This window comes from Salmo salar, chromosome 09 (assembly GCF_965601325.2).
Source record: "Salmo salar chromosome 09, fSalSal1, whole genome shotgun sequence".
Classification (NCBI taxonomy): domain Eukaryota; kingdom Metazoa; phylum Chordata; class Actinopteri; order Salmoniformes; family Salmonidae; genus Salmo; species Salmo salar.
In genome coordinates, this window is record NC_138299.1 from 52,798,568 (window position 1) to 52,814,009 (window position 15,442).

Consider the following 15,442-nt stretch of genomic DNA (forward strand, 5'->3'; position numbering starts at 1 on the left):
GGTACAGTTGCAAGTATGTTTTGCGGATTATTATAATGGATTCGGTGCACATGGTCATAGAAAGTGACTAAACACAATCAATTGCACAGTTTTATTTCACAGTAAAAGCTCTACACAATTTCAAGTAAATCCCAGGTCCTTGTTGATCAGTCCAGTTTTTCTAAGATGTGTAAATAACGTAGAAAGCAACAAGCAGGATGAGGTGGTATTCGTAAATATTCGCCTAGTGTGTAGAAGCAAAGAAAACAGTAGTAGACTATTACTCTGGGTTCAGTAGCAGTCCGTTGTTCAGCCGTATGAGTCCGTTGTTCAGCCGTATGAGTCAGTTGTTCAGCCGTATGAGTCCGTTGTTCAGTCGTATGAGTCAGTTGTTCAGCCGTACGAGTCCGTTGTTCAGCCGTACGAGTCCGTTGTTCAGCCGTACGAGTCCGTTGTTCAGCCGTACGAGTCCGTTGTTCAGCCGTACGAGTCAGTTGTTCAGCCGTACGAGTCAGTTGTTCAGCCGTACGAGTCCGTTGTTCAGCCGTACGAGTCCGTTGTTCAGCCGTACGTGTCCGTTGTTCAGCCGTACGAGTCAGTTGTTCAGCCGTACGAGTCAGTTGTTCAGTCGTACGAGTCAGTTGTTCAGCCGTACGAGTCAGTTGTTCAGCCGTACGAGTCAGTTGTTCAGCCGTATGAGTCCGTTGTTCAGCCGTATGAGTCCGTTGTTCAGCCGTATGAGTCCGTTGTTCAGTCGTATGAGTCAGTTGTTCAGCCGTACGAGTCAGTTGTTCAGTCGTATGAGTCATCCAGTGAGATTGACTCCTTCGTTCTAGATTCACCCATTCTTTGTAAAAAAAAAAAAAAAAGGAAACAAACAACGGGAAAAACAAACAAATAAGCAATTGCATCATGGTCCACATTTGGTAAGCATTACTCATTGTTCCCTTTACATTTTTTTAATATACAGTATATACATAAAATATCCAGTAATTTAGAGGTGATAAGATACTTAAGAATTTAAGTTATTAAAAAAAAAAAAAGAAAAAACACGTTTTAAAACATCTCGCTGCTCAATTGAAACTCAGATTTTAAGAATGTTACGGAAGGTGAACTGAGGAAGTTCCCTTTGGCTTACAGTTCATGTCAGTTGTTGATGGTATCAGAAACAACTTTCATAACATTCATAAATACATTTTACAATCCTATTTCCACAGTCACATTTTGAAATGCTACATATGACTTATGTATAAAGAAACAAAAAAATCATTGTGAATTTGACCTTTTAGTTGAGTTGTCTAAAATCATATACGTTACAATCTCATCAATACTTAAAAAACATACAAAATCTGATGTGATGATCCCAAAACAACATTTTTAAAAATCGGCTGCCCATAACCTAGGGCAATATTTGCAGTTCAAAGCAAGTGTCTCATTGAATGGTTGAAAGAAGTTCGTTCACGGGGAGAAAAATAAAAAGTTATTCTTCTATTCTATTAATATCAGTATTAGTTACTGTGTATCTCTGAGATGATGTGGTCAGCTCCCTGTTTCTGTTCCTCAGATGCCTCTTACGAATTTTGATGACCCATTTCACACTAAAACTGGCAAAGTTAGCAGCCTTGAACAGAGCCATGAACACACCACACAGGATGGCCACGGTGTTCCACGGATTGGCTGTCACAATCTGTGGAGGAAACACGGGTCAAATATTTCATTGTTAGCTATAGGCTTATTCCACAGAGCTGAGATAGGAGAAATAACTACACGAGTAGAGTAGAATAAGAGAAACTAGAATAAGATAGAATGGAATAAAACAGAATATAGAAAAAAATAGAATAGATACTATTCTAATAATACAATATGAATGTGTTCACTTACATCTCTGACTTCTTGTACAAAGGGATCCCTCCATTCAAACGCGACAAAGAAAAGCTGAATGGCTTTTTGCTCTGATACTGGCCTCTTGTCATTATATTTGACCACACTGGACTGACAAGAACAGACAACTTTGTTATAACTTCGTCATGAGGTAGAAAACATTTTGTACTCAATTAGGGGGACAAAATAATGACAACTACAACTAGGAACATGTCAAGGAAAATGTCATGTTTTTTTGTGCAACATGTTGTATGTTTTCTGCTAAAGTAGATACTAAAATTAATAATTTTGCTAATCTTATTAAAAAAAATAAAAAATAGACAACATTTTAAGGAAATCTGAATGTTTACAAACGATATTACTGACCTCTTGCCGGAACTCCATGGATTCGTTTTTCTTCCCAGAGGTCTTGACCAGTGACATCTTGACCCAGGTCCTGAAGCCTCCAGAGAACGTTACCATGGAGTAGTTCTTCTCACAGTCCTGCATGAACCCTGATTTATCTACGCTATAACAGGAGGTACAGGGCAAAAATGGTTGTTGTTATACGCACATCTCATTACACTGAGGTTTCACTATATTCCACTCTAAACCAGGGATTTTAAACTCTATTCCACTCTAAACCAGGGATTTTAAACTCTATTACACTCTAAACCAGGGATTTTAAAACTCTATTACTCTAAACCAGGGATTTTAAAACTCTATTACTCTAAACCAGGGATGTTAAACTCTATTCCACTCTAAACCAGGGATTTTAAACTCTATTCCACTCTAAACCAGGGATTTTAAACTCTATTCCTCTAAACCAGGGATTTTAAACTCCATTCCTAGAGGGCTGAGTTTGTGCTGGTGTTTGTTATCTCCTTTCAATTCATGCCCAATCAAGACCTAGATAAAGGGAGGTGAGAGGAGTTCCTAACTAATCAATTACCTTAATTGATCTATCAAGTACAAGGGGGAGTGAAAAAACCTGCAGACACTCGGCCCTCCAGGGATTAAGTTTGAAACCTGCGCTCTAAACGAACAAACTGGGCCAGTGCATTACTTTCTGGACAGGTCGTTGTATTAAACTGGGCCAGTGCTTTACCTTCTGGACAGGTCGTTGTATTAAACTGGGCCAGTGCTTTACCTTCTGGACAGGTCGTTGTATTAAACTGGGCCAGTGCTTTACCTTCTGGACAGGTCGTTGTATTAAACTGGGCCAGTGCTTTACCTTCTGGACAGGTAATTGTATTAAACTGGGCCAGTGCTTTACCTTCTGGACAGGTCGTTGTATTAAACTGGGCCAGTGCTTTACCTTCTGGACAGGTCGTTGTATTAAACTGGACCAGTGCTTTACCTTCTGGACAGGTCGTTGTATTAAACTGGGCCAGTGCTTAACCTTCTGGACAGGTCGTTGTATTAAACTGGGCCAGTGCTTTACCTTCTGGACAGGTCGTTGTATTAAACTGGGCCAGTGCTTTACCTTCTGGACAGGTCGTTGTATTAAACTGGTCCAGTGCTTTACCTTCTGGACAGGTCGTTGTATTTGTCGAAGAGCATGTATGTGATGGCACTAAAATCCTCTTCTGTCTCGTTCTGACTGAACTGCAGGAAGATCAACTCTCTGTTTCTGACATCTGTTGGACCGCTGACCACCAAGGCTTGCTTCTACAACAACCAGGAGAGGAATTAATGTATTAAATTAATGACTGAATGGCTGACTGAACCAACCAACCAACCAACTAATCTCAGAAACCCAGAACTAAAATACTGCATAACTCCGTCAAATACCATTATGTTACATACCCTGTCCATGAGAGATTAATAAGCAATCAACCAACCAACCAATCAACCAACCAATCAACCAAGCAACCAACCAACCAACCAACCAACCAATCAACCAACCAACCAACCAATCAACCAACCGACCAATCAACCAACTGACCAATTAACCAATCAACCAACCAACCGACCAATCAACCAACCGACCAATCAACCAATCGACCAACCGACCAATCAACCAATCAACCAACCGACCAAGCAACCGACCAACCAACCGACCAACCAACCAAGCAACCAACCAACCAATCAACCAAGCAAGCAACCAATGAATGAATGAAAATGCTTAGAAGAAATGTTGCCGTGTTCTATTTATAGACGTGTTGTTGTCACCACAGTGTGGTTGGTGTAGGGACTCTATAATAGTATGGTTGTCACCACAGTGTGGTTGGTGTAGGGGCCAGTGTAGGTCACTTCCTCCATGACACAATCTCCTGGCTGGGGCTTCCCTGGGGTGACCAGCGGTGGGATATGGGCGTGGAAGTGGTGCTTACAGCTCAGCAGCTGAGCCGTACCAGGGTACAGGGCAATGCCTACTCACAAACAAGGACAAGAAAATAAAGTTTCATCAAGAAAAATAACAATTAAATCAAATTGAACTTGTTCTCTCAAAAAAAGATAAATATAAGCATTATATTCTGTTTAAAAAAAAAGTATGTTTAAAAAACGATATTCTCTCTGATCAGTATTGTAAAAATAAAACCTGTTAAATTGAGACCTTTATTAAACACTGGACGCTGATCTAGGGTCAGTTTTTGCACACCCCCCCCCACACACACACTAATGTTTAAGGTTAGGATTGAGGGAGGCTGTTCCTAGATCTGTACTTAGGACCAGTCCCACCAACCTGGGGGAGAAAAGACATCCACCTCCTTGTATGTGACAGACATGACAGGGTGACTGAGCTTCTCCATGAAGTCCGTGATGGTTTGATAGGCCAGGAACACGGCCACAGCCGTCAGCACCAGGTAGATGAACAGCAGCAAGACAGTGAACACGTTCTTCAGACAGGCCTTGTTGAATAATGTCAATGGATTGCTGTTCACTATGTCTTCCTCTGGAATAATAAGGTAAATAAAGGCCAAAATGATAAAATAATAATTAAATAGTAAGGAAAGATTGTTAATCAATACATGAAGTACATATTATAGGTAATAAAATAGAGATAATATGAATATTACAGTAGTACATTTACATTTTTACATTTAAGTCATTTAGCAGACGCTCTTATCCAGAGCGACTTACAAATTGGTGCATTCACCTTATGATATCCAGTGGAACAAACACTTTACAATAATGCATCTAAATCATTTTTGGGGGGGGGGGGGGGGGGGGTTAGAAGGATTACTTTATCCTATCCTAGGTATTCCTTAAAGAGGTGGGGTTTCAGGTGTCTCCGGAAGGTGGTGATTGACTCTGCTGTCCTGGCGCTGTGAGGGAGCTTGTTCCACCATTGGGGTGCCAGAGCAGCGAACAGTTTTGACTGGGCTAGACTATTCTAGTCTTTACAATGTTATTTTTTGAGAATAGACTATAATAGGATAGAATAGAATAGACTATAATAGGATAGAATATAATAGACTAGAATAGACTAGAATAGACTAGAATAGGATAGAATAGACTAGACTATAATAGGATAGAATATAATAGACTAGAATAGGATAGAATAGACTATACTATAATAGGATAGAATATAATCGACTAGAATAGGATAGAATAGACTAGAATAGAATATAACAGACTAGATTAGACTATAATAGAATATAATAGACTAGAATAGACTATAATAGGATAGAATATAATAGACTACAATAGGATAGAATAGACTAGAATAGAATATAATAGACTAGAATAGGATAGAATAGACTATAATAGGATAGAATGTAATAGACTACAATAGGATAGAATAGAATAGACTATAATAGAATAGACTACTATAGGATAGAATAGAATATAAAATACAATTGATTATAGTAATAAATAAAAAAATAGAACCTGGTAGAACACTGGCAATGGATTCTTCTGGCTCCTCCAGGCCACCGTTGGCACCGTCATTGTCTTGGTAGAAGTCTGGGGTTTGAAGTTCTTCCTCGTCATTGAACTGTATCAAATACGGTTCAGATTTATATTATTAATGGTTGATTTAACACAAAGTATCAGTGTATATAAAGTACACAGTGTCTTCCACTTTCAGATCAGGTAGATCTGTAGACTTCCAAGTACCCTACTGTAATTGTAAAAGCAAACGTCTTAAAAGTCAGCTGTAAGTCACATGATATTGTTTCTATACGAGGATCACCTCCTAGAGAAGTCCCAATGTTTTCCCCCCAACTTCCTGAAAAGTGATCGATCAATACAGATAGATACGATTGTAAAGTAATTGATAATAATATGAAATCAATAATCAATTAAAATCCGTCGTGGCCATAACAGAACTTACTTCGTGGTATGACCCGGAGGTCTCCTTCTGAAGCATTCTGATTCGTCTTCAAAGAATACTTCGATTTACTATATAGTTCATTAAAACTCCGGATATTATAAATGATCCATTTTTATTCATAATATAATATTCTCATCGTGTGGCTCTCACGTAGGTAGAGATATTAAACCGGTGGATTCGTTCGTGCGTAGTTAAAGCAGTAAAAAAAACACCTATATTCTACTACTTATTCTGCGAGCACTGGCGATGACGTCACTTTCCTATGGTAATGAGGAAACTTTCAAAATAAAAGCCCGCATTTCAAAACATTGCAAGGTGGATAACTGATTAAAAAGATATTACATTTTAACCAATGTCGAATTTTATTGTGCTAATAAACAAATGCAAGAAGGAATTTATCTAAAAAATAACAAAAAAGAGTTAAATGTTATTTTAAGACCATGTTGCCAATTTTGGGCTTATAGTGAAAAACAAATGTTTCTTTGTGCCAATGTAAAAATGGGGTCTGTAAAATCTATATATGGTGTCATTTCATTTCAACAAGTGCTCAGCATATATGGGAACTCCTTCAAGACTGTTGGAAAATCATTCCAGGTGAAGCTGGTTGAGAGAATGTGTGCAAAGCTGTCATCAAGGCAATGGGTGGCTACTTTGAAGAATCTAAAATGTTAAATATATTTTGATTTGTTTAACACTTTTTTGTTTACTACATGATTCCATATGTGTTATTTCATAGTTTTGATGTCTTCACTATTATTCTACAATGTAGAAAATAGTAAAAAATAAAGAAAAACCCTTGAATGAGTAGGTGTGTCCAAACTTTTGACTGGTACTGTAAGTATTCAGACCCTTTGCTATGAGGCTCGAAATTGAGCTCAGGTGCATCCTGTTTCCATTGATCATTCTTGAGATGTTTCTACAACTTGATTGGAGTCCACCTGTGGTAAATTCAATTGATTTGATATGATTTGGAAAGGCACACACCTGTCTATTTAAGGTCCCACAGTTGACAGTGCATGTCAGAGCAAAAACCAAGCAATGAAGTCAAAGGAATTGTCCATAGAGCTCCGAGACAGGATTGTGTAGAGGCACAGATCTGGGAAGGGTACCAAAACATTTCTGAAGCATTGAAGGTCCCCAAGAACACAGTGGCCTCCATCATTCTTAAATGGAAGAAGTTTGGAACCACCAAGACTTCTTACAGCTGGCCGCCCGGCCAAACTGAGCAATCGGGGAAGAAGGGCCTTGGTCAGGGAGGTGACCAAGAACCCGATGGTCACTCTGATAGAGCTCCAGAGTTCCTCTGTAGGGATTGGAAAACCTTCCAGAAGGACAACCATCTCTGCAGCACTCCACCAATCAGGCCTTTATGGTAGAGTGGCCAGACGGAAGCCACTCCTCAGTAAAAGGCACATGACAGCCCGCTTAGAGTTTGCCAAAAGGCACCTAAATACTCTCAGACCATGAGAAACAATATTCTCTAGTCTGATGAAACCAAGATTGAACTCTTTGGCCTGAATGCCAAGCGTCAAGTCTGGAGGAAACATGGCACCATCCCTACGGTGAAGCACGGTGGTGGCAGCATCATGCTGTGGGGATGTTTTTCAGCGGCAGGGACTGGGAGACTTGTCAGGATCGAGGCAAAGATGAACAGAGCAAAGTACAGAGATCCTTGATAAAAACCTGCTCCAGAGAGCTATGGACCTCAGACTGGGACGAAGGTTTACCTTCCAACAGGACAACAGCCCTAAGCTGTTTAAACACACTATGTTTGTCTATTGTTGTGACTTAGATGAAGATCAGATCAAATTTGATGACCAATTTATGCAGAAATCCAGGTAATTCCAAAGGGTTCACATACTTTTCCTTGCCACTGTATGTAAATAAGGTATTTCTGTTTTAAATGTTTATTACATTTGCTAAAATTTAAAAAACAGTTTTCGCTTTTTCATTATGGGGTATTGTGTGTAGACTGACGAGGGGAAAAGTTTGGAGCCTGCTGGTTTTACGCTCTACCTGATAATTAATTGCAGCCCACCTGGTGTCCCAGGTCTAAATCAGGTCCTGATTTGAGGGGAACAAATGTAAAAACACATTGGAACTGGCTTAAGAGCACTACACAATAGTTTTCAACATAGTTTTACATTTTTTATTTTATTTCACCTGTATTTAACCAGGTAAGCTAGTTGAGAACAAGTTCTCATTTACAACTGCGACCTGGCCAAGAATAAAGCAAAGCAGTGCGACACAAAACAACACAGAGTTACACATGGAATAAACAAGGGTACCAGTATTGGTGTAAACTTTCTAAAGAAATGCTAGTATAAATAATACTATATATATTTAAGTTACTTACTTATAAACAAAGTTATTACATTTAAGTTAATTATCAATAAAAATAAAAAAAATGTCTAAAGGTGTTTGTAATGCTGTGAAAAAATGGTTGTACTGCACTAGAGGAGTGGTTCCCAAACGTTTTCGCTCGGGTCCTCCCTTCCATCATTGGAGAACATCTACCCAATTTCGAAATTGCACCTTGTGCCCCATTCTAATATTACAACCTCTGCACTAGATTAAAATAAATAAATAACGATATTCCCAAAGTTTAGTACGTCTTTGTAGAGGGACTCTTATTTTGAGGAAAGAAAATCCGCGACCGTGTTGCCAGTATTAAATCCTACTGCCAGGAGAACACGGTAATCTATTTTTCTCGTCTATTGGTAGAGGAGGAGTGGTAGGCATTGCCCTTAACTGTTTAACTGATGACAGGGCAGTTTTATTTTTTCCCCTCTCGGTAACTTGGATTGTGTGGAAGTGTTAACTGGTCCCAGAACAGTTTTAAGAGAGGCAACCAATTTGACCCGACTATCACATGCACACAGCACTTTCAGCCGCCGGCAGCATCAGAAACAACATGATCCATCTACTAAACGTTAAGGAAATCTAATATTTATCTAGGGACATGGATTAACTTTACCTTAAACTTTAATTTCACTTTCTTCTCTAGTAGCCTACTTGTGTTCACGGACTAATTTCTTTCTTTTTTTTAGGACAGTTAGAGCGACAGAGACAAAACCGGAACTAGGAAGCAAATGAGCTCCTTAGAAGAGGACATCGGAATTATTATTTATTAATGTTGTTGAGACTTGTCCAAATAGCCAGGCAACCATGGTAACACCAGTGCAACTTTTTATCACATTTGTCCTTCTCGTGTTGAGTTTGGCAGACGATGTTAAACTAAAACACAAACCAGCCTCAAAACCTGTCCGACTGTTCACAGAGGAAGATTTAAAAAGGCACGATGGGAGTGAGGTAACTACTTGTTTGTTATATAGGTCTGTGGGTAGGCTAGCTCTGGTCCACGGCGGTAGGTCGCGTCCCTTCACTAGTTGTAGCGGAGGAACACGCACTAACGCCGTGGACCAGAGCTATGGGTGTAACTAACCCGTGATTTTCACTACAGCAGGACTAATCTATGGTAGGTTAATGGAGGAATGAATAGCTCGTCTTGGTATATGTAAATGTTATGGACTATCAGCGTGAGGGTGGGGTCAGCCAACACAATGACATCGTTTGCTTTATCACTGATAATGCTAATTGATCTAAAAAAATAAAAAATAAAAGTCATAATGTAACTGTTGCTGTGTTTTAGGAAGGGCATCCCATTTACATGGCCATAAAAGGAGTGGTGTTTGATGTAACCAAGGGGAAAGGTAAATACACAAAGTGTTGGGGTGATAACTTATCAAACTCCACAGACTGCTAGTGTGGCGTGATGATGATGATGATGACGTCCCAATGATATCACAGTAGTTCAGGACAGTATAAAGAGACAAGATAAAGTTATGTGTCAATGCTGAATGAATGATCCTTCGCAATTAAAGGTCGACCGAGTATTATTTTTCAACGCCGATACCAATTATTGGAGGACCAAAATAAGCCTATACCTATTAGTCGGCCGATTACATTTTTATATATATATATATATATATATATATATATATATATATATTTGTAGTTATGACAATTACAACAATACTAAATGAACAATGAACCCTTTTTATTTTAACTTAATATATTACATAAATAAAATCTATTTAGTCTCAAATAAATAATGAAACATGTTCAATTTGGTTTTTAAATAATTAAAAAACACTGTGTTGGAGAAGAAAGTAAAAGTGCAATATGTGCCATGTAAAAAAGCTAATGTTTAAGTTCCTTGCTCAGAACATATGAAACCTGGTAGTTCAATATTCCCAGTTCTTCAATATTCCCAGTTAAGAAGTTTTAGGAATTATGACGCGTCGACTATTTCTCTCTATACCATTTGTATTTCATATACCTTTGAGTATTGGATGTTCTTATAGTCACTTTAGTATTGCCAGCCTAATCTCGGGAGTTGATAGGCTTGAAGTCATAAACAGCGCTGTGCCTCAAGCATTGCTAAGAGCTGCTGGCAAACGCATTAAAGTGCTGTTTGAATGAATGCTTACGAGCCTGCTGCTGCCTACCACCGCTCAGTCAGACTGTTCTATCAAATATCAAATCATAGACTTAATTATAATAAAGACACAGAAATACGAGCCTTTGGTCAGTAATATGGTAAAATCCGGAAACTATAATTTCGAAAAACAAAACGTTTATTCTTTCGATGAAATACGGAACCGGTCCGTATTTTGTCAAACGGGTGGCGTCCCTAAGTCAAAATATTGCTGTTACATTGCACAACCTTCAATGTAATATCATAATTATGTAAAATACTGGCAAATTAATGACGGTCTTTGTTAGGAAGAAACACAGTTCACAACGAGCCAGGCGGCCCAAACTGCTGCATATACCCTGACTCTGCTTGCACAGAACGCAAGAGAAGTGACACAATTTCCCTAGTTAATATTGTCTACTAACATGGATTTAAGAAAAGCATTGATGTTTATGGTTAGGTACATTGGTGCAACGAATGTGCTTTTTTTTCGCGAATGAGCTTTTGTTAAATTATCACTCATTTGGCGAAGTAGGCTGTGATTCAATGATAAATTAACAGGCACCGCATTGATTATATGCAACGCAGGACAAGCTAGTTAACCTAGTAATATCATCAACCACGTGTAGTTAACTAGTGATTATGTGAAGATTGATCGTTTTTTTATAAGATAAGTTTAATGCTAGCAAGCAACTTAACTTGGCTCCTTGCTGCACTCGCATAACAGGTGGTCAGCCTGCCACGCAGTTTCCTCGTGGAGTGCAATGTAATCGGCAATAATCGGCGTCCAAAAAGGCAGATTACCGATTGTCATGAAAATTTGAAATCGTGCCTAATTAATCATGCCGATTAATCGGTCGACCTCTATTCACAATCACTGGTATCTACATAGGAAGCTGTGTAATTACCAGGGTTGGGGTCAATTGCAGTCAATTCATAAAGTTAACCAAATTCCAATTCCACATTTTCCTACTTGAAAACCATTGAAGAGAATTGGAATTCGAGTTTGAATTTCAGTGTACTTCCTGAATTGTCTGGAATTGAAATAGAATTGACTCCAATCCTGGTAATTACATTGGAAATAACAAGATAGATAACAGGGGAAGAGGATAAGGGGGTTTCGATGTGAGGCCCACACAAACTGCAAATATGTAACAGCTGTAAGTACTGAGGAGCTGTTATTACAGTGGGACTAATACAGTTTATCATTGTAGAGTTCTATGGGAAAGATGGACCATACAATGTCTTGGTTGGAAAGGACTGCACAAGGGCTGTGGCCAAAATGTCCCTTGAGCCAGCTGATCTGACTTCTGACACTGTGAGTAAAGGACAACAAAACAAACGGTTGGGCTGGGGAAGGGGTGCAGCGTCATGAAGGGGAAGGGGTGCAGTGTCATGAAGGGGTGCAGCGTCATGAAGGGGAAGGGGTGCAGCGTCATGAAGGGGAAGGGGTGCAGCGTCATGAAGGGGAAGGGGTGCAGCATCATGAAGGGGTGCAGCGTCATGAAGGCGTGCAGCGGCATGAAGGGGAAGGGGTGCAGCGTCATGAAGGGGTGCAGCGTCATGAAGGGGTGCAGCGTCATGAAGGGGAAGGGGTGCAGGGTCATGAAGGGGAAGGGGTGCAGCATCATGAAGGGGTGCAGCGTCATGAAGGGGTGCAGCGTCATGAAGGGAAAGGGGTGCAGCGTCATGAAGGGGAAGGGGTGCAGCATCATAAAGGGGAAGGGGTGCAGCGTCATAAAGGGGTGCAGCGTCATAAAGGGGTGCAGCGTCATGAAGGGAAAGGGGTGCAGCGTCATAAAGGGGTGCAGCGTCATGAAGGGGAAGGGGTGCAGCATCATAAAGGGGTGCAGCGTCATAAAGGGGTGCAGCGTCATAAAGGGGTGCAGCAACATGAAGGGGTGCAGCAACATGAAGGGGTGCAGCAACATGAAGGGAAAGGGGTGCAGCGTCATGAAGGGAAAGGGGTGCAGCGTCATGAAGGGGAAGGGGTGCAGCATCATAAAGGGGAAGAGGTGCAGCATCATAAAGGTGTGCAGCGTCATAAAGGGGTGCAGCATCATAAAGGGGAAGGTGTGCAGCATCATAAAGGGGAAGGGGTGCGGCGTCATAAAGGAGTGCAGCATCAGAAAGGGGAAGGGGTGCAGCGTCATAAAGGGGTGCAGCATCATAAAGGGGAAGGGGTGCAGCGTCATAAAGGGGTGCAGCATCACCCTGTAGCTCAGTTAGAGCATGGTGTTTGCAACGCCAGGGTTGTGGGTTCGATTCCCACGGGGGGCCAGCACAGAAAAAAAATCTATGAAATGAAATGTATGCATTCACTAGTGTAAGTTGCTCTGGATAAGAGTGTCTGCTAAATGACTAAAATAAAGGGGAAGGGGTGCAGCGTCATAAAGGGGTGCAGCGTCATAAAGGGGTGGAGCGTCATAAAGGGGTGCAGCGTCATAAAGGGGAAGGGGTGCAGCGTCATAAAGGGGTGCAGCGTCATGAAGGGGAAGGGGTGCAGCGTCATAAAGGGGAAGGGGTGCAGCGTCATAAAGGGGAAGGGGTGCAGCGTCATAAAGGGGTGCAGCGTCATAAAGGGGACAGTTAAATGGATGGCTAGACAAGGTAAAAATGGCTGTAGTAGATGGCATGGCTTGGTAACTGTTGTGCGTAGCAGGCAGCTAATTCTTATATGACATGTTTGTAGAATGTTAAGTCCCCTTGTTGACTGAGGTGAATGAAACTATAGCATCAAGGTGATAATGGCTAGAGTCGATGTTGCTTGTTTTTGCTGTTCTCCAAAATTGCATTTTCTTTTTTTTTTCAATTGTGTAGAAATGCAGTAAATGTAAAAAAAAATTAAAATCCTTGGGGGGGGGGGATGATGCCCCTGCTCTGGTCTGCAAAGAACCTGTGTAGATGTTTAACTCCCATCGAACCCTTTTTGCAGAACCATAAAGGGTTCTTCAGAAAAGGTTCCACAAAGAACCCATAGAAAACCATTTTTTCCCCTTTAGTATTCTCTTAGTAATGAAATGGGTGTCTCTTGTTCTTTTTCTTCCTCTTCTCTTTCAGACGGGCCTTACTGAAGAGCAGCTCCAATCCCTTGAGAGTGTATTTGAGGGCACGTACAAGACAAAGTACCCTATTGTAGGCTACACCGCCGTACGCATCCTCAACCAGGATGGTAGCCCCAATGAGGACTTCAAACCTGAAGACCAACCTCACTTTAACATGAGAGACGAGTTCTAAACCAAAGGACTTTTTTTGGGCACTTTTATTTTTTTTATTTTTTTGTTGTTGCTCTGATATATTTTGGTAGGCCAAAACCTTTTGAGACCATAAAGATTAAATACAGTGTGATCCTCAATTTGCTCATGATTGCATACATTAAGCTCATGATTGAAAAATGATTATGAATTCCCAGTCAGATCAATTTGATAGGACTGCATGTCTGGATGTTCTCTGATGAAGCCCAATAAAGGGTGGCCTTACCAAGGGATAAGCAGCCATGTGTTTCAGCTGTATTTTCTTTACTTTTATTTGGAGACCATATTTATATCTTTAAAAAAGAGATGTACTTTAAGATATCATTTTATGTTGACGTCAATAAAAACATGGAATGTTTGTTACTATGTTGTTCGTCAAATACACTTTATAAAATGTGTTTACATTTTTAAGGACTGAATGTTTTCCATTGATCATTTAAATAATTGTAATTGGTTAAATGAGCTATGAAGCTGCACATACCATTCATTTAATGTTAAAGTAGTTGAAAACCTTATTATTATTATTATTTAAATAGTTGGAGTCAAATGTTTGTTGGCTCATTTTTGCATTTCCACCTGGATAGGACAGGTAGTTTCCTCCTGGATAGGACAGGTAGTTTCCTCCTGGATAGGACAGGTCGTTTCCACCTGGATAGGACAGGTAGGTTCCTCCTGGATAGGACAGGTAGTTTCCACCTGGATAGGACAGGTAGGTTCCTCCTGGATAGGACAGGTGGTTTCCTCCTGGATAGGACAGGACGTTTCCACCTGGATAGGACAGGTAGTGTCCTCCTGGATAGGACAGGTAGTTTCCTCCTGGATAGGACAGGTAGTTTCCACCGGGATAGGACAGGTAGTTTCCTCCTGGATAAGACAGGTAGTTTCCTCCTGGATAGGACAGGTAGTTTCAGTTTCCTCCTGGATAGGACAGGTCGTGTCCTGGATAGGACAGGTATTTCCTCCTGGATAAGACAGGTAGGTTCCTCCTGGATAGGACAGGTAGTTTCCACCTGGATAGGACAGGTAGGTTCCTCCTGGATAGGACAGGTAGTTTCCTCCTGGATAGGACAGGACGTTTCCACCTGGATAGGACAGGTAGTGTCCTCCTGGATAGGACAGGTAGTTTCCTCCTGGATAGGACAGGTAGTTTCCACCGGGATAGGACAGGTAGTTTCCTCCTGGATAAGACAGGTAGTTTCCTCCTGGATAGGACAGGTAGTTTCAGTTTCCTCCTGGATAGGACAGGTCGTGTCCTGGATAGGACAGGTATTTCCTCCTGGATAAGACAGGTAGTTTCCTCCTGGATAGGACAGGTGTTTCCTCCTGGATAGGACAGGTATATTCCACCTGGATAGGACAGGTAGTTTCCTCCTGGATAGGACAGGTAGTGTCCTCCTGGATAGAACAGATAGTTTCCTCCTGGATAGGACAGGTAGTATCCTCCTGGATAGGACAGGAAGTTTCCTCCTGGATAGGACAGGTAGTTTCAGTTTCCTCCTGGATAGGACTGGTAGTTTCAGTGTCCACCTGGATAGGACAGGTCGTTTCAGTCCCCTCCTGGATAGGACAGGTGTCTCCACCTGAATA

The 15,442-nt window shown here is 40.8% G+C and overlaps 2 protein-coding genes across 5 annotated transcripts; one reads left to right on the top strand and one right to left on the bottom strand.

Moving 5' to 3' along the window:
• Positions 1-76: 76 nt before the first annotated feature.
• On the bottom strand, positions 77-6,379 carry pacc1 (proton activated chloride channel 1). 2 transcript variants are annotated; one of them, XM_045723777.2, is made up of 9 exons: positions 6,122-6,379; positions 5,677-5,782; positions 4,529-4,738; positions 4,060-4,214; positions 3,368-3,510; positions 2,227-2,368; positions 1,861-1,971; positions 1,496-1,666; positions 77-826 (listed from the first exon to the last, which is right to left on the bottom strand). In XM_045723777.2, the coding sequence occupies exons 1-9, from the start codon at positions 6,155-6,157 to the stop codon at positions 818-820; spliced, it is 1,083 nt and encodes a 360-aa protein (XP_045579733.1). In that variant the 5' UTR covers positions 6,158-6,379; the 3' UTR covers positions 77-817. The 2 variants fall into 2 exon arrangements, with proteins under 2 accessions (XP_045579733.1, XP_014067083.1); XM_014211608.3 differs by having other exon boundaries at positions 77-1,666.
• Positions 6,380-7,816: 1,437 nt separating this feature from the next.
• nenf (neudesin neurotrophic factor) lies at positions 7,817-14,218 on the top strand. Of its 3 annotated transcripts, none has more exons than XM_014211606.3 (5): positions 7,817-7,959; positions 9,172-9,433; positions 9,774-9,834; positions 11,816-11,919; positions 13,662-14,218. In XM_014211606.3, exons 2-5 carry the CDS (start codon positions 9,290-9,292, stop codon positions 13,836-13,838), a joined length of 486 nt encoding a protein of 161 aa, XP_014067081.1. In that variant the 5' UTR covers positions 7,817-7,959; positions 9,172-9,289; the 3' UTR covers positions 13,839-14,218.
• The last annotated feature ends 1,224 nt before the right edge of the window (positions 14,219-15,442 follow it).

What these genes read in the sequence shown, in the direction of transcription:
- nenf (XM_014211606.3), top strand. Translation starts at nt 9,290, where the DNA reads ATGGTAACACCAGTGCAACTTTTTATCACATTTGTCCTTCTCGTGTTG. An exon ending in AAAGGCACGATGGGAGTGAG is followed by an intron (nt 9,434 to 9,773) that starts GTAACTACTTGT and finishes GCTGTGTTTTAG; the next exon opens with GAAGGGCATCCCATTTACAT. An exon ending in TGATGTAACCAAGGGGAAAG is followed by an intron (nt 9,835 to 11,815) that starts GTAAATACACAA and finishes TTATCATTGTAG; the next exon opens with AGTTCTATGGGAAAGATGGA.
- pacc1 (XM_014211608.3), bottom strand. Translation starts at nt 6,157, where the DNA reads ATGCTTCAGAAGGAGACCTCCGGGTCATACCACGAA. An exon ending in TACAACGACCTGTCCAGAAG is followed by an intron (nt 2,369 to 3,367) that starts GTAAAGCACTGG and finishes CTCCTGTTATAG; the next exon opens with CGTAGATAAATCAGGGTTCA. An exon ending in CCATGGAGTTCCGGCAAGAG is followed by an intron (nt 1,972 to 2,226) that starts GTCAGTAATATC and finishes TGTTCTTGTCAG; the next exon opens with TCCAGTGTGGTCAAATATAA.